The 23,742-nt window shown below is 39.1% G+C and overlaps 1 protein-coding gene across 11 annotated transcripts in view; it reads left to right on the top strand.

Moving 5' to 3' along the window:
• Positions 1 to 23,742, top strand: part of LOC140514447 (TP53-binding protein 1-like) — a 130,923-nt gene that overhangs the window by 58,315 nt on the left and 48,866 nt on the right. For all 11 annotated transcript variants that reach the window (XM_072624842.1, XM_072624849.1, XM_072624840.1 and 8 more), the window contains 3 exons: positions 16,253 to 16,483; positions 20,826 to 20,883; positions 22,908 to 23,000. In XM_072624842.1, coding sequence (XP_072480943.1) covers positions 16,253 to 16,483; positions 20,826 to 20,883; positions 22,908 to 23,000 — 382 coding nt within the window. The remainder of the gene's footprint in view (positions 1 to 16,252; positions 16,484 to 20,825; positions 20,884 to 22,907; positions 23,001 to 23,742) is intronic.

The raw sequence follows: 23,742 nt of genomic DNA, 5'->3' as shown, positions 1-23,742 counted from the left end.
TTTCAAAATCATTTTTTTCTCATTTTTAAATCCCTTTAGTTCTCTAGGAATTCTTGTTGGGTTTGTGTCCAATCTGCAGTTTTTTCTTTGAGGCTTTACATTTAGTTTTTTTTTTTTTCCAATTCATTGTCTCATGAATTTGTGTTTTGATTTTCTCTGTCACTATAGTAACTTTTTATTGGTTGGGTTCCTTTTTTATTTTTCATTTTCCCAGTCTGTTTCTCAACTTTACATTTTATGTTAGAGTTGGGCTCTGCTTACCTCTGCTGATGGGTGGTGATGGTGGTGTGTGGTTTGTGGTGTGTGTGTGCGTGCGTGCGTGTGTGTGCCTGCGTGCGTGCGTGTGTGTATGTATGTGACTGTTCTGAGGTTCAGGCTTTTATGTCCTGCTATTTCACAGCTAGTTCTGGGGGACTGTGAGTTTTTGGTGCTTCCAAAGTGGTGTAATGTAGGGAGAGGTCTGATCACTGCTCTCCTGGTCTGTGTTCTGGTCCTTACCCATATAAAGCACTCCTTGCTTGTGACCACAACTCCACACCCAGGTATGGCCCCTGCTCTCCTGGGACCACAAACACTCCTCTCTTCCTTTGGAACTGCAACCCAGAATTGGAAAATGGGCAGTAGAGTTTGCAAATGGTTTCTGGTCTTCTACCCAGTAATAGTAATAAACAAGTAATCTCTTGTAATATCTTTCTGACTAGATGTTTAATCTACTTAGTGTCTCTGGGAATCAAGCACTCCCAATATTTCCCATTGCTGCTGCCACCACAATAGGTGTCACTTCTGCCTTTAAAATATATATATTTTCATACACACACACCTATATTCAGTTTTCAACATTCACTTCCACAAAAATTTGAATTCCAAATTTTCTCCCCATGTCTCCTCAACCCCCACCCCAGGATAGCATGTACGCCATCCACCCCTTCCTTTAGTCTGTCCTTTCTTCTATCACCCCCCACTTCTTCTGTCTCCCTCCCCTCTATTTCTCTGTAGGGCAAAAATGATTTCTATACCCCAGTGTCTGTACATCTTATTTACCAGTTGCATGCAAAAATGATATTTAATACTCATTTTTAAAGCTTTGAGTTCCATATTCTCTTCCTTCCTCCCTCCCCACCCACCCTCATTGAGAAAGTAAGCAATTCAATATAGGTCATACATGTGTAGCCATGCAAAATACTTCCATAATAGTTATGTTGCAAAAGACTAACTACATTACCCTCTGTCTTCCTGCTCTCCATTTCTTCCATTCTTTCCCTTGACTTGTCCCCCCACAATGCTTCCGATTGTCCTTTTCCTCAATTTGCTGTCCCTTCTATTATCTTCCCTCTCCTATCTCCTTCTCCTTCTTGCAGTGTAAAATAGATTAGATTTCTGTACCCAATTGAGTGTGTTATTCCCTCCTTAAGCCAAATTCCATGAGAGTAAGGCTCACTTATTCCCTTTCATCTCTGCCCTCTTCCCCTCCATTGTAAAAGCTCTTTCTTGCCTCTTTTTTGTGAGATGATTTACTATATTCTAGCTTTCTCTTTCTCTTACTCCTAGTAAGGAGGCAGTAAATTTTATTTTTTAGGTATTCCTTCATGTTCAACTCACCCTGCGCCCTCTATGTGTGTGTGTATGGATGTGTGTGTATATATGTATATTTTCTCTCTAGTACTGAAAAAGATCTCATGAATTACAAATATCATCTTTCCATGTAGGAACGTAAACAGTTCAACTTCAATGAGTTCCTTATGGCTTCTCTTTCTTGTTTACATTTTCCTGTTTCTTTGGATTCTTGTATTTGAAAGTCAGATTTTCTATTCAGCTCTGGTCTTTTCAACTAGAATACAATGCTTGGAAGTCCTTTATTTCATTGAAATTCCATTTTTTCCCTGAAGTATTGCACTCAGTTTTGCTGTGTAGGTGATTCTTGGTTTTAGTCCTCTGTAATATCATATTCCAAGCTCTCCAGTCCCTTAGTGTAGAAGCTGCTAAATCCTGTGTTCTCCTGATTGCATTTCCACAATACTTGAATCGTTTCTTTCTGGCTGCTTGTAATATTTTTTCCTTGACCTGGGAACTCTGGAACTTGGCTACAATATTCCTAGGAGTTTTCCTTTTGGGGTCTCTTTCAAGAGGTGATCAATGAATTTTTTCCATTTCTGTTTTACTTTCTGGTTTTAGAATACCAGGGCAGTTTTCTTTGATAATTTCTTGAAGGATGATGTCAAGGCTCTTTTTTTGATCATGGTTTTCAGGCAGACCAATAATTTTAAAATTATCTCTCTTGGATCTGTTTTCAAGGTCAGTTGTTTTTTCCAATCACATATTTCACATTGTTTTCTATTTTTTTTCATCCTTTTGGTTTTGTTTTATAATTTCTTGATTTGTTATAAAGTCATTAGCTTCCATCTTCTCCATTCTAATTTTTAAAGAACTATTTTCTTCAGTGAGCTTTTGGACTTCCTTTTCCATTTGACCAATTCTGCTTTTTAAGGTATTCTTCTCCTCATTGGCTTTTTGAACCTCTTTTGCCATTTGGGTTAGTCTATTTTTAAAGGTGTTATTTCTTTCAGCATTTTTTTAGGTCTCCTTCAGTAAGCTGTTGATTTGTTTTTCATGATTTTCTTGTATCACTTTTATTTCTCTTCCCAGTTTTTCTTCCACATCTCCTACTTGATTTTCAAAATCCTTTTTGAGCTCTTCCATGGCCTGAGACCATTGTGTATTTATTTTGGAGGTTTTGCATGCAAAAGCCTTGACTTTTATGTCTTCCTCTGATAGTATGCTTAGATCTTCTTCATCTGAAAGGATAGAAGAAAATAATTTTTCACCAAGAAAGTAACCTTCTGTAGTCTTATTTTTTTTCCCCTTTTTGGGACATTTTCCCAGCCAGTTACTTGACTTTTGAATCCTTTGTCAAGAGGAGGGACCTTTAAGTTCTCAGTTCCTCCAAGGTGGCACAATCAAGGGAGAGGAGTTTACTCCTCTTCTGGCCTGTGCTGTGGTCTGGGAGCAACCACAAGCTTTTCTGCCCAGGATCTGTGAGTAGGATTCCCTCCCCAGAGCCTCCACCAGCTCCACCAAGCCGGCAGTCCTTCTTACCCTAGGACTGCTACTCAGGACTGAGACCCACATTGGCTGCTCAATTCCCCCAGGGTCTTTAGGCCAAGGGCTCCAAAAATGAACACTGTAGCCATGGCTGCTGTGGCGGCTGCCACAGCCCTGGGGCCAGAAGCCACTCCCCTCTCACCCACGTGACCTTTGAAGCTGTTTTTGGTGTTTGTGGGTTGAGAAATCTGGGAACCGCAGCTGCTGCCCGTGATTCTATGCCTGAAACCTTTTTCTGTTCTGTTTGTGCCATTCAGCGTGACCAGGGCTGGACTGGGCTGCGCTCTGCTCCTAGCCCAGTGCGATAGATGTTTCCTGTCGGCCTTCCAGGCTGTCTTGGGCTGGAAATCTCTTTCACTGTGTCATTTTGTGGCTTCTGCTGCTCTAGAATTTGTTTAATATGGACTATGGGGGTAGAGCTAGAACAGGTCCATCCTTCTACTCCGCCATCTTGGCTCGCCCTGACAGTCTGCTTTTAGAACCAAGTTTTAACACAGATTTCTCTGCCTTTAAACATTTTATGTTTGCAGTAGTTAAAATTAGCAGTGACCTGTCAGAATGAACACCTGAAGTATAGATACACACACATATGTGATGAAAAGATTTCCCATCCCTTGGTGTGAAAATGCTTTCTGTGGTCAGGTGAACGCTTGATGATGCTGCACTTTGTTATGGCCTGGACCCTGACCGTAGCACTCTAAATATTTGGGAGTCCGCTGGACTGCAGCTTCTTGTTGGAACTTGTTGAATACATCAGAAGAAGGCCAGGAAGTCACTTCTAGTCATATGTCTACTGGAGTTGAGCAGGTTTTTGAAGATATTTTTATTTTACAATGCATTTCCTAAGGTTGCTGTCCAGGTTTACAACTTTGTGCTACGTTAGGGTTGAGGTGCGCCACGTGGCCCTAAAGCAGCAGCATTGTGGCACAAGGCAGCCCACCACTTTGGGCCCTCACTGTCAAGATCATGTAAGCAAAATAATCGCTTTTCATTTGTGCTGCTGCTTTATTTTATTAAAGAGATAAATTTCTAGCCGTAATAAAAGAGTTTAAACTAATGTCAAGAGGTCGAAAGTAGAAAAAACGATACTGAGGAGGACTGAAAAGAAACCCTGGACTCCTGGAGCTGTATGTTCAATACAAAACACTTCTTTATATTTTTTGAGAACAGGGACTATTCACCTGGTGCCTAAGGCAGTGCCTTGCTCATAACATGTGCTTAGTAAGTGTTTGTTGAGTCTCATTGAATAATAAATGGAACCTTTGTGCTATAAAATCTTCAGGAATGAGGAAATATCGTATTGACTCCAGAAAACAAATCTGGGAGAACTTCACCCATACGTTCAGACTCTCATTCTGCTTGTAGAAATGAGGCAGACTGAACAGGACACAGAACCTGTTCTTGCTTGGTGACAACAGAACCTGTAGACTAGATTAGAGAAGCACATGTTAGTCATCAATGTTCTAAATGGGAGATTTTCTTTTCTTGAAAAAGTGTATTTTTATTGATATGTTTTTTAATACCCCCCAATTTTTTGATGTATTCTTCTTTCCTCTGCCCAGCTGAGGAAATCCTCTGTTCCTTTTCCCCTTTTTTTTTGTTTCTGCAGTTTACCTCTCCATTTTCCAATCCCCTAATTTGATCATACACATGCCCTACAGAATGCTGACTGTCATCATTACTGTCTGTGGGTCGTTGTGGTCTGTTTGGGTCACCCTTTCTGCTGCTTCTCCCTACCATGCTCTCATCCTTATTTACTCCTGCCCGTCTTCATATTCCTTTTCTCTGCAGTGTAGCCTTTGAGTGGCAGTGAGTTGGTAATGGACAAAGAACTGACCAAATGAATGAGCAAAATCTGCATTTTAACCTCTGACACATACTGGCTGTGTGACTTCAGGCAAGTCAGTTAGCCTCTTGGTGCCTCAGGCAGTGCTCTAAAACGAAAAGTGGATGACCCATTGCAGTTTTGTATTGCTGGCAGGAGTTTCCTCACTGGAGAGCTCACCATACTCTTGAAATTACATGATTGGGTGGTTTTGGAGGAGGCTGTAACCTCTGCCTTTAGGGAGACGTAGAAGCTGATGGAGCACTAGAATTTAGGAGCTCCGAGTCAGTTGTTCACACGAAGTCTGGCACCATTATGATGAGCCCTCAGAGGGGCAAACTGGGCTAAGTCAGAAAAACAGAATGTGTCAGTATGGGAATCAGGCCTGGGTGAGATAGGGATAGCAGTCATCAGAAGAAAGAAAAACAGATGACACTGTCTCCCCTTCATTCTGATTCTTTTAGCCATTAACTAAAATCTAGCTTTTCCCTGACGAGTCCACATTTTTGGCAGCACACTTCAATTCTAGCTCCTCTTTCCTATTCCTCACATCTCACATGAGCCTGGAAAACCTGGCATAGTCCTTGCTTCTCATTCCTGCCTCCAGATTCTCGTTCTGCCATGCTTCTTCCAACAGCTGTTACCTGCCAGCACATAGGTCATTTTTCTACCTTTTTCAGTGGCTTTGATGCTTAGTCTTTTTTTCTCTCCTATTTCCTTGGGGGGCTTCAATATCGAAATTGCTGATTCTTTTAACATTTTATGGTTCCTGGAATTCGTGGTCCACTTTACCTTCACTCTACTGTTACCCACTGGACTGGTCCCATTTTAGACTCATCATACCTGAAACTATCCCTTTTACAAAAATCAGTAAGCAAAAATCTGCTTTCTCTTTTACCCCCAAAGTTGAAGAAGAGAGAACAAGAGAAGCCCTCTTATCAATTGGGGAATGGCTGAATAAATTATGGTATATGAATGTAATGGAGTACTATTGTGCCATAAGAAATGATGAACAAGAAGACTTCAGAGAGGCCTGGAAGGACTTATATAACCTGATGCTGAGTGAAAGGAGCAGAACCAGGAGAACTTTATGCACAGCAACAACCACAGTGTGTGAGAGTTTTTTCTGGTAGACTTAGATTTTTGTAATAACACAAGAACTTCTGAAAAAAAAAAAAAATCCCAATGGTGGACCTCAAGGCAAAATGCCTTCCACACTCAGAGAGAGAAATATGGAAGTCACTCACATAATGTGGCAGATCATGTTTGTGTATGTGTATCTGTTTGTGTATCATGTTCTGATTTGTTATACGGATTCTTTCATTTATCTTAGTCTGACTACATAGCATGACTATAGTGAAAATATACTCAATAGGAAAGTATATGTAGAATCTATACAGAATTGTATGCAGTCGTGGGGAGGGAGGGAGGTAGTGGGGGGTGGGTGGGGAGGGATAAAATCGCAATTGTATGGCAGTGATTGTTAAACGTTAAAAAAATAAAAATAAAAATAAATAAAAAATAAAAAATAAAAAAAAAAAGAGAAGCCCTCTTACACACACTTACAGTCAAATAAAACACACGTCTGCATCGTTCATGTCTGTGCTTTTATCTCTCTGTAAGGAGGTGAGTAGTATATTCCATCATCTCTGAAATCATCTCTTCATAATTTCTTGTAGCACCATAGGACACTGTCAGATTTATATGTGATATCACAGTGTCACCATCGCATTTATATTTCATAACTTGTTGAATCCTTCCCTAATTCATGGGCCCACCCTTGGGGGCCACCACAAAAAGAACTATGAATATATATATTTTTTATATCCCTAGAGTTTGTTTATCAAATGAGCTAATATTTGTCAAGCCCTTAATGTAGTGCTTGGGATATGTAGTGGGTCCTTAAGAGATGCTTGTTCCCTTTCCTTTCCCTCTCCTTTTTCTTAGGAATAATTCCTGCCAATATCCATTCTCCCTCTAATTCCTCCTCCCTTTCTCCCCTTCCCTCCTATTTCCCCCTTGAGTAATGTATATTTCTATACCCAGTTATGGATGTATGTGTGTGCATTCTTCCCTCTGACCAGTTGAGATGAGAGTTAGATTCACCGTTTCCTCTTTATTTCTGTAGATTTCTACTTGTGCACCGGGATTATGTGAGATGATTTTGCTTAACTTTTCTCTCCCTTTCCTCCCTTACTATATTCCTCTTTCTCTTTCTTTTCCATTCTTTTAAAATCATCAAGCTATAATAGAAATAATGTTTCATTAGAATTCTTCTATAAAACCCAATGGTGATAGAGTTCTGAGGGTTTACTTATTTTATCTCCTCATCTTAGATTGTAAGCATTTTTGTTTTGTCATTGGGAAGTTATAATTATTTGTTCATGTTTCTCTTTTTATGTTTCTCTTAACTCTTGTGTTTGAATTTCAAAGGAATGTTTGGTCTTTTCATTAGGATTGCTTGGAAGTCCTCTTTTATTAAAAGTTCGTTTTTCTCACTATAGAATGATAGTTTTTCTAGTAAGTTATTCTTGTTTATAAGCCTTTTGGAATATCATATTTCCAAACTTTCCATTTCTTTTGAGTGGTGACTCAAATTCCTCTTTTCTGCATGCTTGCATTATTTTTTCTTTTATGTGAAAGCTCTAAGTTTTGGCTATAATGTTCCTGAGAGTTTTCCTTTGGGTTTTTTTCAGGAGGTGATGGGTGGATTCTTTCTACTTTTATTTTGTCCTATGGTTCTAAGAAATTTGGATAGTTTCTTTTATAGATTTTCTTGAAACATTTTTTGTTTCTTTTTTTGGTCATGGTTTTCAGGAAGTCTAATAATTTGTTTTAAAAAAATTACACACACACATACACAGATATATATTTCAACAAGCAGAAATCTGCCTTCTCACCCTTCCACACCAACTCTTTCCCCCTGCTTGAGGTCTAAAGGGAAAATTACATATAGTTAATCAAAACAAATTTCCATATTGGCCGCATCAGAAAAAATCATCTCATTTTGTTGCCTCTCAGGAGGTAAGTAGCATGTTTTCTCCTTAGTCCAGTGACTTCTCAAATTCTCTGTCCTGGATCTGCTTTTCAAGTCATTTTTTTTTGGCCATTCGATACCTTACATTTTCTTCTTTTTTTCAGTCTTTTGACTTTGTTTTAATATTCCTTGTCTCATGGAGACGTTAGCTTCCATGTGGTAGATGATTTCTTAGATCCTAACTAAAATATTCTGATTTTTGATCCCTCCATTCTTTCTCATTCTCCCATGTCATCCATGTTATTCTGGTCCGACTTTCTTCTTTGGGCCAGCTTGATTAAATTGTCAGCCAGTTCAACAAGCCTTGAGCTGATAGGCCCTTAGCTCTTCCACCGTTTCTTCCCCATCAATGCTTAGCTCTCCTTCCGTTTTTTTGCCTCTTCTGTTCCTGTTCTCTAGTAAGTGAAACCTTCGGGAAGAAAGCATCCGGACTTATGGACTGCATTCCCTGAATGTGTGTTCTGTTTAGTCTGTATTGGACCCTTGCTGCTGAGTAACAGGCCTTTTATCCATCCCATATTGATCATGACTTGGACTGCAGTGACTCTTCTAAAACTTCTCATTTCCCCTTAAGCCTTCAATTCCAATCTTTCTTTCCCCTCTCAAGAAATAACCTCATCTTTTTTTAAATTCATTTAAATTCAGGAGATTGCACCCCTCCCCCACCAAGGCCCCTAATCCATACTTCTTCTCAATTGCCTTTTTACTCTGGAGGGCAGGCTTGTACAATATCCTCGGTATTGTTCTCAGTTCTTTACTTGCACTCCGTGTATCCAGTCTGTTGGCAAAGTGTGTTGTTGCTGCCTTTATAACATGTCCTTATAACGTGTCCTTTGTTAACTCACCTAGTGCCTACAGACCTTCACCACATTTTCTTTCCTAGATTATTGGAATAGCCCTCCAGGTGGTTTCCCTACTTGAAGTCTTTTCCGCATTCCATTTCATCCTCCACTCAGCTGCCAGTGATTTCATAAGGTGCTGATCTCATGATGTTATCCCCCTCCTCCCTCATTAAACTTCAGTGACCCCCATTTGACTTGTAGGTTCAAATAAAAAATCTCTGGTGCTTACAGCATTTCAGAGTCTGATGTTTTCTTACCTTTCCAGTCTTCTACTACATTTTGTTCTTTACTCTTATGATCTATTTATACTGCCCTACCTTGTGTATACACCAATCCCTGTGCTTTTGTACTGCTCTCCCCCACACCTGCAGTGCCTTCCTTCCTTACCATCGCCTCCTTGCTGCTGACTTCCTTCAAGATTCAGCCTTCCCTCGGAGATTACCTTCTATCTTGTGTATATCTTGTATGTGCATAATTATTTTCTTATTCTCTCCCTCATTATAATGAGCTCCTTGAGAGCAGAGAAGACATTTTTGCCTTTATTTTTATTCACAGAACTTAGAGTGCCTGATACACAGTAAACCACTTTAAAAACCTGTTTGACCAACTGGCGACATAGTACAGTGAAGAGGACCTGATCTACTTACTAGCTATTTAACGGCTTTGACAAGTAATTTAATGCTTACAGACCTCTGTTTCCTCATCTGTAAAACGAGGGTGTTTGGACTAGATGACCTCTGCATCCCCATCGATTTGAAGTAATGCTATGATCTATAATCTCATGGCATGATCCTACTCCTCGCTTCTCTGTCCTTATTCATGTTTTCACTTCTCCATGCCCAAGGATTTATTCTTCTTTAGCTTTAGCTGAAGCTCAGTCCTTTGTGTGTGGCCTTGGTTCGTTGTGTCCCACGTCTTCTCTTATCTCATTCCGTTGTGCCATCACTCTCTTTCCTTTGTCCTGTTCAGTCTCCCATCCTGCAGTCCCTCAAGCTGTTCTCTTGTCTCTTCTTTCTTCCTTTCATTACTAAATAGCAAGAAGAGAAGTCTGCAGTGGCTCCTGCTATAGCCTGTTTGTATTCCCACCTCTCCATTGAAACTTCTGTCTTAAGGTTCCCCCCTGCAGTCCTCATCTTTTCCCTCCCTCTCGCATTTTGACTGATTGGTTCTTTACCTGTTCCGTCTTGATGCTTTCCATTCCTGATGTTTCGGTAGCACTTTCTTCTTCTGCTTTTGCTCGCACCTTTTTTGACTATTTCTTCATCTCCTGCCCCATCCTCCTGCCCTGTAAGAGAAGTTTCCACTCTTCTTTCTTTCTCTGAATTTTCATCCATTCTCGTATCGATGTTTTTTATCTGTACACAGATGACTGTCAGATCTCTGACCTCTCCCTAGAATTCCAGTGCTGCATTCACAAAGCTGTCCGTTGCTTCTCCCTGTCTGTCCCTTCCTCTGTTCGTCTCAGTTTTTTGTTCAATTAGCAAGCGTTTATTTTCTCTCCTAAACAGCAACCAAAAAAATCATCATGGCAAATATTTGTAGTCAAGGAAAGCAGATTGTCTTGTTGGCCATGACCAGAAACATGTCGCATTCTGTATTTTGAGCCTTCACCTCTTTAGGCAGGAGGTGAATAACATGCTTCACATTTATTTCTTTTGAATTGCATTCATCAGAGTTCTCAAGTCTTGGGAAGCTGTTTTTTTTAAAGTAATGTTGTTACTGTGTAAATTGTCCTCTTAGTCCTTATTTGCTTCTGTAGCGGTAAATTCGAGTTTTTACAGATTTCTCTGAAACTGCCCATTTCACCGTTTCTTACGGTGCAGTCGTTTTCTGGAACATTTGTTTGCGTATTTGTGTAACACTTCCCAGGGGGAGGATGCCTTGTTGGCTTCTAGTGTTTGCTGCTCTGGACAGAGCTGCCGTTGTAGGCCTTTGCCTGTTTCTTTGATCTCTTTGGGCTTATAGGCCTTACGTATCCCTGGTTCAAAGCACATGCTCAGCTTATTGATTGTTGGGGCATAGTTCCAAAGTGTTCTCTGGAATATCTGGACCAATTCACAGCTCTTCCGTCAGTGCATTAGTTTGCTTGTTTTCCTGTAGTCCCTTCAATAATGAATTAATGAAATAATCTGTCTTCTGCCAATTTGATGGGTGTTATATGGAACCTTAGAGTTTCTTTAATTCAGAGGTGCCATATTTGTAACTTGTAGACTGCTTAGTCCTTAGTGAGGCGGTGACCAAATTAAAACATACTTGGGAAATGTTTAACAAAGTAAAAGTACTGTACAATATAGATGATGCCAATTTATGATTTTCTAAATCACAATGTGGCCCGTAAGGATCCTACTTGACACCACTGCTTAATTCAAATTTTGCTTGTGGTTGTTATGGCCTAGATTTCTTCATTTGATAACTTTGTCGTTTCTGACCATTTTGGCTCTTGTTCTTACAGATTTGAATCAGTCCCATATATATGTTAGAAATGAGACTTGTATCAGAGAAACTTTCTGCAAAGATTTTTTTCCCTAGTTATACTTGGTTCTCTTGTAACTTTAACTGCATTGGTTTTCTTTACATAAAAACTTTAAAGTTTTCGTGGAGTAAAGTTGTCTCTTCAGTCTTCTGTGATATCACCTCTCCATCCTTGTTTGATCGTGCACGAACTTTTCCCATCACCATAAATCTGAAAGTTAATTTCTTCTTTGCTTGTCTAATTTGTTATGTCATTGGTGGTGTATAAGCCATGTTCATTTGGACTAGTGTGAGACTCTATGGTGTGAGGTGGAGGCCAGTGCCTAATTTTTGTTAGACGACTTTGTATTTTTCATGGCAGTTTTGTCAGATAGTAAATCTTTACCCTGTTAGTTGGCGTCTTGGAGCTTTTCAAACACTCTACCACCGTTTATTTGCTTCTGTATGTTAAGTATCTAATTTGTTCTAAGAATCAAGATCTCTTTTTTAAGCTAGTACCAAATTACTTAGATGACCCTGTCTTTGTAGTATAATTCAAGGTGTGGTACTATTAACTGTCTTTTTTTTCTCAATTTTTTTTCATAATTTCTCCTGAGATTCTTTTTGTTGTTGTTGTTTGTTTTTTAATTTAATTAATTTCTTTTCAGTGTTCATCAATCACTTCCTTAAGATTTAAATTTTCTCTCCCTCCCTCCCCCGACCTGAGACGACTTGCAGTCTTATGTGGGCTCTACACATACATTCTTATTAAACACATTTTCGCATTAGTCATGTTGCACAGAAGAATTAAAACGAATGGGAGAAACTATGAGAAAAACCAAACCAAAACAAAACATCACACGAGAAGATAGTCTGCTTCATTCTGTGTTCCTATTCCACAGTTCTTCCTCTGGATGTGGATGGCCTTTGCCTCAAGAGTCCTTCGGGAGTGTTTTAGGTCCTTGCATTCTCTTGAGAGTCCTGGCCTTTGTTTTCTTTCCCTAGCTCTGTAAAGTACTTCTCTGGTAGTTTGGTTGATACTGTCACTTCATAGAAGTTTAGCTTTTCATTCATCTCTGACTCTTCCTTCTCGTCCCCATATCTGATCACTCGCCACAGCCTTTTAATTATACCTTCTTTTCTCAGTGTAGCCCATGCCTGCCTTCCCTGCCTAGCAGTTTATCCCTTGTAACAATGGATAAAAAGGAAAAGGAAAAAAGGCAGCTCAAAACCAACCAGGAAACCATAGTTGGTACTATATGCGGTGTTTCTGCGGTTCCCCACCCACGCAAGAAGAAAGGGAGCCACGTTTTCTTACCTGTTCTCCAGGGTCAGGCTACGCAGTCGTTCTAATGACAGTGTTCCGGGCTTTTTTTGATTCTTTCCATTTATATTATTGTGGTCATTATGTGTAAGGTTTCCTGGTCCTGTTACTTTGATTTCTGTCAGTTCATGTAAGTCTTCTCCATTTCTGTATTTTTTATTATGTAATATTCCATTACATTCATGTACCATAATTGTTTTTAGCCATTCTCCAGTCAGTGGGGAATCTATGTTGTTTTCATTTCTTTGCCACCACAAAAAGGGCTTCAATGAATATTTTGCTGTGTATGGGACCTTTCTTTAACCTCCTTAGGGGAATACACACACACACACACACACACACACAAGTGTGTGTGTGTGTGTGTATGTATATGTGCGTGTATATGTGTGCTTAAAATATATATGTATGCCCCAAGGAGGTTAAAGACAAAAGAAAGGGGTGTGTGTGTGTGTGTGTGTGTGTGAGAGAGAGAGAGAGAGAGAGAGAGAAAGAGAGAGAGAGAGACAGACACACAGACACAGACACAGACACAGAGACACAGAGAGATTTCTGGGCCAAAGATTTGTCAGGAAATTGGGAATTTAGAAGAGGAGAATTCAGGAAGTGAACAGGTGGCTATTAATGTTAGAGAAGAGGATTGAGCTGTTTGCATCTTAACTAAAGGTAGATCTCATAAGGACTAGAAAGAATATACTTGTGTGGAGATTTGCTCATTTGAGAACAGTGTACAGATATACCCACTGAATAGGATACGATAGAGAATGATAGATGTGGCATAGAAATACAGATAACAGTGGAGGGGACTGCAAAACAAATGAAAAGAAAGACTGGATTGATAATTCATGACCTCAGATATTTGTAGAACATTGTGCAGGGTGTGGAAAATAATAAAATTGAGATCTTAACACCAGTAAATAAACACAGTCTTATAGATATAATCTAGATTTAGTTATAGGATATAACATATTTGGGGGAAAAAGTTAACTAGGCTGGACAGTAAGTTAGCAGTACCTCAGCTTCACAGAGGAGTGGCATTTGAATTGGGCTTTCTTTATTTGCTTTACCAATAGTTTAGCTTTTCACAAGATGGAGAAAGTTCACAGGAATCTTACTCAGATTCAGATTTAGATGAGCAAGGTAGAATTGATAAATGAAGTAGAAACACTGAAAACGTTGATAGAACATAGAACATCTTAGAATTACCAGGGAGAGAACACTCAATGGAATATCATATGTAACCTAGACTTGAGGAGAATTAGATTGGAAGAAGTTTGGTGAAGATAAGTATACTGTCATGGATTGACACCCACTGAGCAAAGTCACTCAATTTAGGAGAAATAGGAAATGAAGAACAAAAATTTTTAAATAATTTTTTTCAATCCATAAAACTATTTTCTTCCTGTTCATCCCCCCACCAAAAAGACAAGAAAAAGAAGACCCTTGTAACAAAGATGCATAGTCAAACGAAACAACTTCTCACATTTGTCACGTCTAAAAAATATATGTCTTATTCTTCTACCTGAATGCATTAGCTCTCCCGTCTTGCTTCATGGCTGGTCATTGAGCTCGTTAGAGTTTTAAAAAGGTATGTGTGAACAATCTTGATGAAGAAGATAAGGAGGAGAAGCCTCAGACAGCAGTGTGACTTATAGAGAACTTACTGATTATGGAATGAAAAGAGGGCATACCAAAAATGGAAACGAGGCTGTACAAAGGAATCGCTTAGTTCTGTAAGAACAGGGAATGCAGGCAGCTTGTCAGGAATGTTATAGAGGACTGTTATGCTTTAGGCAGGAAATTTTATTAAATGATCTATTTAGTTTCATTTTGTAACAGTAATGCTACTTTTATGCAAATTGTAAAATACTGAAGGTTTTGTTGCTCTCACAGTTTAAGTGTATTTTGGAGACTCTCTCTTACTTAGACGGGATGATATTAGGTCTGTCAGTGTAATCCTCTTTGCTATGATTTTTTTGGGGGTGGGATTTTAAGATTTAAATAATTCAAGAAAAGATCAGCTTAATTTCTTTTCCCTAATATTAATCTCCTTCTATGTGCAGGACACACTGTGCTAGGTATTTCTAAAGCCAAGGCCTCTGATTTTAGTACTTGTCTTTCCTAAAAGGTGAGAATTAGTTTGGAAAAAGGAGAGAAGAGACACTTTCTAGTGTATCTTTATAACATTAAAGACTTGCTTTGAAAAAAGAGTTCTTAAAAAGTTAACAACAAATAAACCACAAAATGAAAGAAGTTAATAGTTGGTAGTTGAATAGCAGAACAGGTTATGGGGTAGTTTCTAGGATAAAGTTGCCTATACAGTCATTGCTTAAATTCATCTATATTCATCTAAGGGTTGTAAGACAATATGGTGAGGAAATGGAAATTACGAAGGAGACATGACGCCTGGGAATGGTATGACGGGAGGAGAATTTGGGGACAAGGGAATAGAATGGTTCCCAGTCGGCCTCCTTTAAAGTTTACTCTTTTATTGCTTATTTTGTGTCTGTCTTTTTCAGAAACACCATTTCATTTCACTTTGCCTAAGGAAGATGATGTTATCCCACCATTGACCAACACAACTCCACCTTTGATTGGGCATCTTAAATTAGGTCCAAGGAGATACAGTACTCCTATTGATGAGTGATATGAAACTGACACTCTTTGAGCTAGAAACTCTGAGGTGTCATCCTTTATAAAAAGGATATCCTTAGGACCAGCGAAGAAATTGGGACTGGGTTATATCATTTATTATTCTTGCTTCAGGAGTAAACTTTAAAGAATGTGACTGACTGCAGATCTTCATAGTCTCATTCTAGTCCCATTGAGGATCTGGTGACAATTTCCAGTTTCTTACATTTTGATAATTTTTTTGACCTTTTAAACAATATACCATTTGTATAGTAGAAGTTGACCGTGCTTGCTTTTTCACAGAAGATAATCAAGGTGTAGAGGGGAGTCAACTACCAAAAAAAAAAAATTAAACATTGCTGTAATCTTGAGGGCAGGAGACTTTGCAATCCCAAAATGTAGCAGAGGGCTGGGCACATAGTAAGTGCTTCATAAATGTTTTAGTCATTCATTGATTGAGTAAGCAGCTACCTTGTGTGGAACACTGGAGAAAAGGAAAAGTTAGAATGAGCATCGGAAAAGGAGGGAGGAGAGTTTACCAGACTGCCTGAAAAGAGAGAAAGCTCGGTTTTAGGCAGGGACATTAAAGCTCACAGATGTGTTCCTGGGCAACACCATGTGCATGTCATACTTCTGCTTGACAGGCAGGGATGGTTAGGTAGCTCGCTCCTCTTCAGCAGCGCAGTAGCGTTCTACATTAATCTATTTGTTTTCTCTAGTCAGTGCTGGGAGGTAACTGTCATGCCGTCTGGAGTTTCCTGCTACCTATGCCTGATGCTGGCAGATGTGGTTTGGCTGAGGGCTTATGCAGCATCCTAAATCCAGATGTGGAAGTGGAACTGAATCCTGTTGCTCCTCTTAAGACCAGGTGTCAATGACAGCGTGTAGTTGTGGATATTTGTGACAGGATCTCTTCTAGGTACAACAGCTTGGATCGTGCAGACCTGTGGAATTGCAGAGGCAAACGGAAGACCCTGAGAGGCTGTATTTAATGTGTGTGCTTTAGTGGGGTTTTTTTCTTCTTCCTCCTCCTTCCTTTCTTTCAGTTGTGGACAGCTATTCAGAGAGCCCCTTAGCAGCCAGTGATGTCATGGCTGAAAGTTCTGTGGGGTCCAACGATGTTACTGATGAAAGTGAAAAAGGGGATTCCAGAGCTGTCCCAGAAGTGGATGAAAAATTGAGTCTGAAAATGAAACTGGTGAGCCCTGAGACTGAGGCGAGTGAAGAGTCCTTGCAATTTAGTTTGGAAAGGAAGTTATCTTTTTATGCATATCTGGGTAAGCTATGAAAAGTTTCTGGCCCCTTTGGTATTTTGTATTATTGACCCAATTAAGCAATAATCTTGGCTATTCTTAGCACTCCCTCTTTCTTTTTAAATTTTTTCTCAGTTTTATTGATGCTTTTTGTTTTTAATATCATAATCTTCTCTTAGTACATCCTTCTCCTTTCCCTCTGAATTTGCCTTAGAACAAAAATTAAAAACAATTTTTTAAAGTTCAGCAAAACTAACCAGCACACTGATGATCTCTAACAGTATAAGGATATATCATGCAAACTCCCTTTTTTTCCTAAGCAGTGTTAACAGTAGAAAGATTAGCTAGTGTGAATTTTGGGGAGAGGTGACTTTGTGTTGGGATGAATTTCCTCATTATTGAAGCACTGGGAATGCTGTCTATAATGGTTGCATTTTCATACTTTGATTTGGGTCATTAAGTAATAGTATACTAGAAGTACTAAATATTCTTGATTATTCAATCAAAAACTCCCTAGTTATTTGATAGTGAACCTGGTATGATGGAATGTGAATAAACTAGAGCCATAATGCCCTTGTGGGATGATATGGGAACATCATAAAATTAGCATGGCATCTTTCAAGGAGAAAAGACAGTATTTTCGTTTGAGACCACAAGGGAATTGAATGAGCTGAGTGGAGTTCTAGGTCAAGAGTGAATCAGTATGGGACACATGAGGACTGAGGAATTATAGTGAGATAGAACAATTTAGGATCACTTAGTATGAGACTATAGACAGTATGAGAATAGATAGTTTGCTGCCCATTTACCTTGTCTTACTCTTTTTGTATAGTTTCTTTTCCTTTGTTAGGATTTTTTTTAAAACTAGAAAGTATTTTCTGATTGGGATGTATGGAGATGTGGGTCCTAGGGCAAGTAGGCATTGAAGATGGGTACCAGGATAGAGTGGCATTGGCAGAAGGAGAATATTAGGTTGTTAGGGATTAGATGTGGCAAATCTCTGAACCCAAGAAGCCATATCAACCCTGTACTTTCAAAAGTCATAGGATCATAGAATTTAATAGTACCTTGGGTTAAATAATTTGCAACACAGGTAGTTAGTAGCAAAGTTGGAACTTGAACCCAGGCCCTCTGCCCCTAAACCTAGTGCTCTTTCTTGTTTGTTTTACACTGGATCAAAGGGTATACACAGTTTTTATCTTTTGGATATATTTTTCAAATTATTTTCCAGATTGACTTGACAACTTCCCAGTTCCACCAGCAGTGCATTAATTAACGTGCCTGTTCTCCCGTGGCCCTTCCAGCAATTTTCCTTTTCCGTTTTTGGTTCTCTCTGCCCGTCTGAAGGGTGTGGAATAGAGCTTCCGAGCTGTTTTCACTTGCGTTTTTCTTACGCTTAGAGATTTCAGGTGATTGTTGGTAGCCTCAGAGTTCTTTATTTGCAGACCTCTTATTCATAGTATTTGACCATTTATTTACTGGAAGATGAGTCTTATTTTCTGTTTGTACCGATTTTCTCTGTAGTTTAGATGTCAGCACCTCATCAGAGATATTTGCTGCAGAGATTTTTTCCCCCAAATAGTTATTTGTTCTGATTCTGCCTGCATTGCTTTTGTTTGTTCAAAAGCCCTTTCAATTTTATACAATAACACCTCTCTCTTTTACTTTGTAATATTTCTATCCCGTGTTTGGTCAAAAACTTCCCTCCCTTCCAATTGTGAAAATGCCTTATCACTTCCTTCTCTGATGTGTTTAATATAACCTTTTCTGTGTTGGTTCTGCACCCATTTTGAGCACATTATGGAACATGGCTTGAAATCTTCAAATTCTCTCAGATTGCTTTCCATTTTTTCTAATAGTTGTAGAATATCGAGTCCTTAACCGAGTTAGCAGATGTGTTTATCGAACATGGTACTAATTACAGTGTTCAGTTTCTTCTGGATTCTAGTGCTGTTTCCACGGTATTGGGTCCTTGTAGGCACATGCCTTGAGTTGGGGATCTGTTTACCAGGGAAGTTTATAGACTTGAAAGGCAAAAGTTTTGAGGCCAAAGAAAAGGCTCTTGGTCACTCATTCCAGTTAACAGATTGGAATTGTACTGCAGTTCGTTGAAATCCAAGCCTAGGGCTGGAACCAGGGGCAAAATGATGCTCCAGGAGAGTAGATTTAGAGTCAAAGGACTTAGGCTTGAGTCCTGGCTCTGCTGCCTTCTACTCTAACGGTAAAATGAGGGAGTGAGACTAAGATAATCCCTAAGGTTCCTTCCTGCTCTTACTCTGTGCTCCCTTACATCATACAATAAAGAGGCTCCCTCAAGGAGCTCACAGTCTAATAGGGGAGACAGCCTGCAAACAGATGCAATATACCGGATAAACAGGAGAGAACAGAGGGAAGGCACTGCAATGGAGAAGGGTTAGGGAAGGACGTGGAGCTTTCTGCCTTTTGTTTCTACTGTCAGAGATCATAGTCACTGGAACACAAGTTAAGTCAGTCTCCATGAATGTTTGTATCTCATTTATAAACGATGAAAATAATAAAACTCATAGTTGGTAAGTAATCTTCCCTATTACTCCTCAGATTTTTCAGCTGAACTTGGATTATCCAAACCACTTTTCAAGTTGCTCACTCTTCTTCTTTTAAAAAAAAATTGTTTTTTACAAAAAGTTTTAATTTACGGAATAAAACAAGCATTTTCATAACACAGTACGGTAAAAAGAGGTGATTGTACAACTTGTTATTCCCTTTAAATATATATTGAAGTTATCATAATTGTTTTTCCTTTTTTCTTCCCTCCACTTTCCCCTTCCTCCCCTCCTCCTCCCAGAGATGGCTGCCATTAGACACAAATATGTATATAAACATAAAATCATTCTATATATACTTCTGTTTGTTAGTTCTTTCTCTGGATGCATGTGTCCTTTGTAGTGAATTTGGATATTTATAATAGTTAAAGTAACTTACTCAAAGTTGTTCTTAAAACTGTTGCTGTTACTGTATACAGCATTCTCTTGGATCTGCTCATTTCGCTCCTCCTTATCTCGTACAAGTCTTTCCCTCTTTTTCTCAGATGACCGAGCTAGTTATTTGTCATAGCTTAGTAGTATTCTATCCAAATCATATACCGTAACTACATTTTCCAGTTGTTTACCACCACAAAAGAGCTGCTATAAATATTTTAGAACATAGAGGTTCTTTTCCTCTTTCCCAGTCGTCTTTGGAAGTAGACTTAGTGGTGATATTGCTGGGTCAAAGGGTAGGCAGTTTAATAACTGTCTGTGCACAATTCCAGATTGCTCCCCGCAATGGTTAGATCAGTTCACAATTCCACCAATAATGACTTAGTGTTCCAATTTTTCTATCTCCTCTCCAACATTTGCTGCTTTCCCTTTCATTCATTTTAGCCAATGTGATAGGTATGAAATGCTATTTCAAGGTCATTTTAATTTGCGTGTCTCTAATCAATAATGATTTAGAGCATTTTTTCATATGACTAAGTTGTTTTATTGTTCTTAGGGACTCCAGTTTCTATGTGGATGATTTTTATGGTATCATGACTACCATCTCAGGGAGAGGCAGAATGCGGAATAGCTAGGTCATTGAACTTGGAGTCAGGAATTCAGGAAGACCTGTATCTGAATCCTACCCCAGACACTAGTTGAGTGAACTTAGCCATGTCAGGCAATCTTTCTGAGCCTCACCTTCCTCATCTCTGCTGCTTAGTTTTGATGATAATATTTGAGAAGTTAATATTTGTGAAGTGCTTTTCAGACTTTAAAACATTATACAAAGGTGAAATATTATTTTAATTACTCAATTTATCTTTATTTAGATCTGAGGTTCTTAACCTGTTTGTGTCATGGATCCTTTGCACAGTCTAGTAAAGCTTATGAACACCTGAAAATAATATTTTAAAATGCACAGAATAAAATATGTAAATTACAAAGGAAACCAATTATATTGAAATACAATGATTTATATTTGAAGCCAAATTAAAATTTAAAAATATTTAACTTTGAAAAGGTAGATATTAAAAAAATGAACAAACCCCAGGTTAAGGGACCCCTGATTTAGAGATATGTAGGTGACAGTTTTAGAACCTGCAGCTAAGTAATTTCATATAATATTTTTGGTTATGTCCACTTAGTTCACAACAGTGAGGATATGGATTGTTAGGAATGGGGAATGCTTGTATTGTTAAATCATAGTTAATGATTTTTTCCTTCTGTTCCTATTCTTTATTCCTATTTCTTCCTACTGCTGAGTGGGGGAAGAAAGAGTAGAAGAATAAGGAGGTTTTTAGGTATGATACTAACTGGATTATTTCTCTATTTTTCTCCCTTCCCTCCTTGCCTGTGTTTTTGTTCAGAGCCTATAAGTGGTGAAAAGAAAAATGGATCCACTGCTGTTGCTGAGTCTGTTGCCAGGTAACCAGAGCTTGTTGCTATGCAGAGCAGTCTCATACAGAGCCACTGGTAATGAAGGAAAAGATGATTTATCGATAGTAGAAAAAAATTAAAATGAAACCTAGAAGAAAGGATTTGTAGGAGGAAAGATTGAATGTCACAGTTTTTTTCATTAATACTCTTATAAGACCAGTGTTTTGTCTGCTAATTCTTGACTAAAATGTTGACAAAAACAATTTTTAAAAATTTGCTCCAGTAATCATATTAGAATCCTCATCCTGAGCCTCTTTAGCCTTGGCGGGGCTCTAATGTGTGGCAGGAGACAGCTGGGTGGTCTTCTAGAGGGTCTTATGGGCTTTGTCCCTTATGGCTTTCAGCTGGTAGCCATTATATAAGATTGAAGCAGCTAGGTGGTGCAGTGGATAGAGCACCAGTGCAGGAGTCAGGAGGACCTGAGTTCAAATCTCACCTCAGACACTGGACACTCACTAGCTGTGTGACCTTGACCAATTGCCTCATCCTGGGTCATCTCCAGTCATCCTGATGAATATCTGGTCACTGGATTCAGATGGCTCTGGAGGAGAAGTGAGGCTGGTGACCTGCACAGGCCTCCCTCGCTCAAAACAAAGTCCAGTACAAGTCATGTCATTATCTCTCTGATGGCGTGGTCTTCTTTGGCAACGAAGGACGAACACACATTATATGAGATCATTTCTAGTGAGTGTCCCAAACTAACTGCAGTTTGGTGGTGTATCGTTCTTGATCTTGTTATTGTTGGCTCTTAGAGAAGATCGTTGGAGTTAGTGTCCCAGACTGATAGCTGTGTTGTGCTGGGTTGTGGTTGTGGTGGTGGTGGTGGTGGTGGTGGTGGTGGTGGAGCGTTGTGTGGTCTTGGCTCTTTCTTGCTATGATGCCTTGAGGGTGACAGTATCTTTAGATTCCAGCCTGTGTAGTAGAGCTTTGCCATCTGGTGGCTATCGGAGGGTATAAAAGTCTCATCTGCTACTGACTATAATACTACTGAACATTAAATTCCAGTAGCACTGCTTAAAGCATGACAGAGCAAGTTCTTTGATACAATCCTGTTCCTACCTCTTGTTTACTACATATTCTGGAAAAAAGAATTTCATCACTCTGGACTTAATATCTCTTCCTGTAAAATGAACTTAATGTTTCTGGGTGTGGTTTATATGTTACTTTAGAATTTTCTGCTAAATACCCTTTATAAATCTATAGTCTTACAGTGGAGAAAAAAACATTTGTTTTACTCTGTAGTTGTGGTATTGTATTCCAGATGTCGCTTATTGTTGGTCTGCATGTACAATTTAATTTATTTCTAAAGTTAGAGAAAACCTTAGAGTGTGGGACAGAGAGCAAGGGTGGGAGTGTAACAAAGGAAGAGATTGGAATGAAAGGAAGTGGTTGTTAATATGCGTTATTGGTGATGGTATTAGTATATGTTTATCTTGTTTTAAAAGCATACCCAAACAGATGAAAATCTTGATCTGTAGGAAAAACTAGATTGTGGGATATGGTTTCTTTACAAATAGATTGAACACAGGAGTACTTGAGCTTCTTTTTTTGTTTCTGTGTTTCTGTACACAGTAGCTCTCATAAGGTTATGTTTAGAAGAAGCATCATTCTGTCTTCTGCCTACACAAGAAGAAGTGTTGCTATTTTCGTCCATTTGTAAGATTATATAGTGCCAGTAAGAGCTGAGCACTGCAGTGGGACAGAAATGCTGTTGGATGATAGCATGGGGCTAGGGATTGTGGGATTATGTTATTGTTCCTGATGACTTTCCTCATGCAGATTTTCTTAGGCTGCATTAGGCATATAAGAAAGCTGCATCTTGGGTCAAGGGAAGAATTATGGGAGAAGAAATGTGAAGGAAGGTTATTTACCTGCGGTGCCTGAGAGATATTTCTGTTATGTAGCACAGTGCTTGATACAGTCATCACTTAGTAAAAGCTTGTTGTCTGATTGAAAGTTGTTTATTCTTGCCAAACAAATGTAGACTTATCGCTTTACTCTGTTATCCTTAGTTCTCAGAAGACAGTGTCTGTGTTTAGCCGTGTCTGTGAAGTCCGGCAGGATGATGAAGCCAAAGGCCGTGATACCCCATCAGATCTTATCAGGTAAGCATTATTTTCATAATATCTTTGCTCCCATATTAAGTCATAAATTGATTGCTGCCAGAAACTGCTATGTTCTCTCTTTGTGGTTTCCAATTTAGTTTTTCATTTGACTGTGGCATATTTAAGCCAGACTGAATCCTGTTTATTTCAAAAATGATCTTTGAAAAAGAAAGGGCCCTTTCTTTTTCCTGTGGCCTTTATATTTACATCTGTTCCCATCTTTTGTTCTGTCTTCTCCAGAAGGTGGCATTCTCAGTCTTCCTCTCTCTATTGAATATTCAACCTCTCCCTATTTTTCCTTACCTCCTGCTTTTCAACATGCTTAAATCTATACCCACATCCTTAAAAAAACTTTCCCTATTCTCTCCCATCCCTCAAGCTTTCATCCTATATTTCTTTTCCCTTTCTCAGTGAAATTCTTTGAAAAAGCTGTCTGTACTTGGTGCCTCGATTTGCTGTCCTCTCACTTTAACTCCTTGAAATCTGACTTTTGACCTCATCACTCACATAAAACTGCTGTCTCTAAAGTTACCAGAAATCTCTTAGTTGCCAGATCTGAAGGTCGTCTCTGTCCTTATCCTTGACCTCTGCTGCACTTGACGTTATTGATCACCCTTTCCTGCTGGATACTGTGTTCTGTATGGGTTTTCATGATACCACACTCTGCTGGTTCTCCTCCCACCTGTCTGACCACTCCTCAGTTTCCTTTCCTGTCTTACCTATGGGGGTTCCCCAAACTTCT

Source organism: Notamacropus eugenii, chromosome 7 (genome assembly GCF_028372415.1).
Source record: "Notamacropus eugenii isolate mMacEug1 chromosome 7, mMacEug1.pri_v2, whole genome shotgun sequence".
NCBI lineage: Eukaryota > Metazoa > Chordata > Mammalia > Diprotodontia > Macropodidae > Notamacropus > Notamacropus eugenii.
Note: the sequence above shows the minus strand (reverse complement) of the source record. Positions and strands in the feature narration are given on the sequence as shown.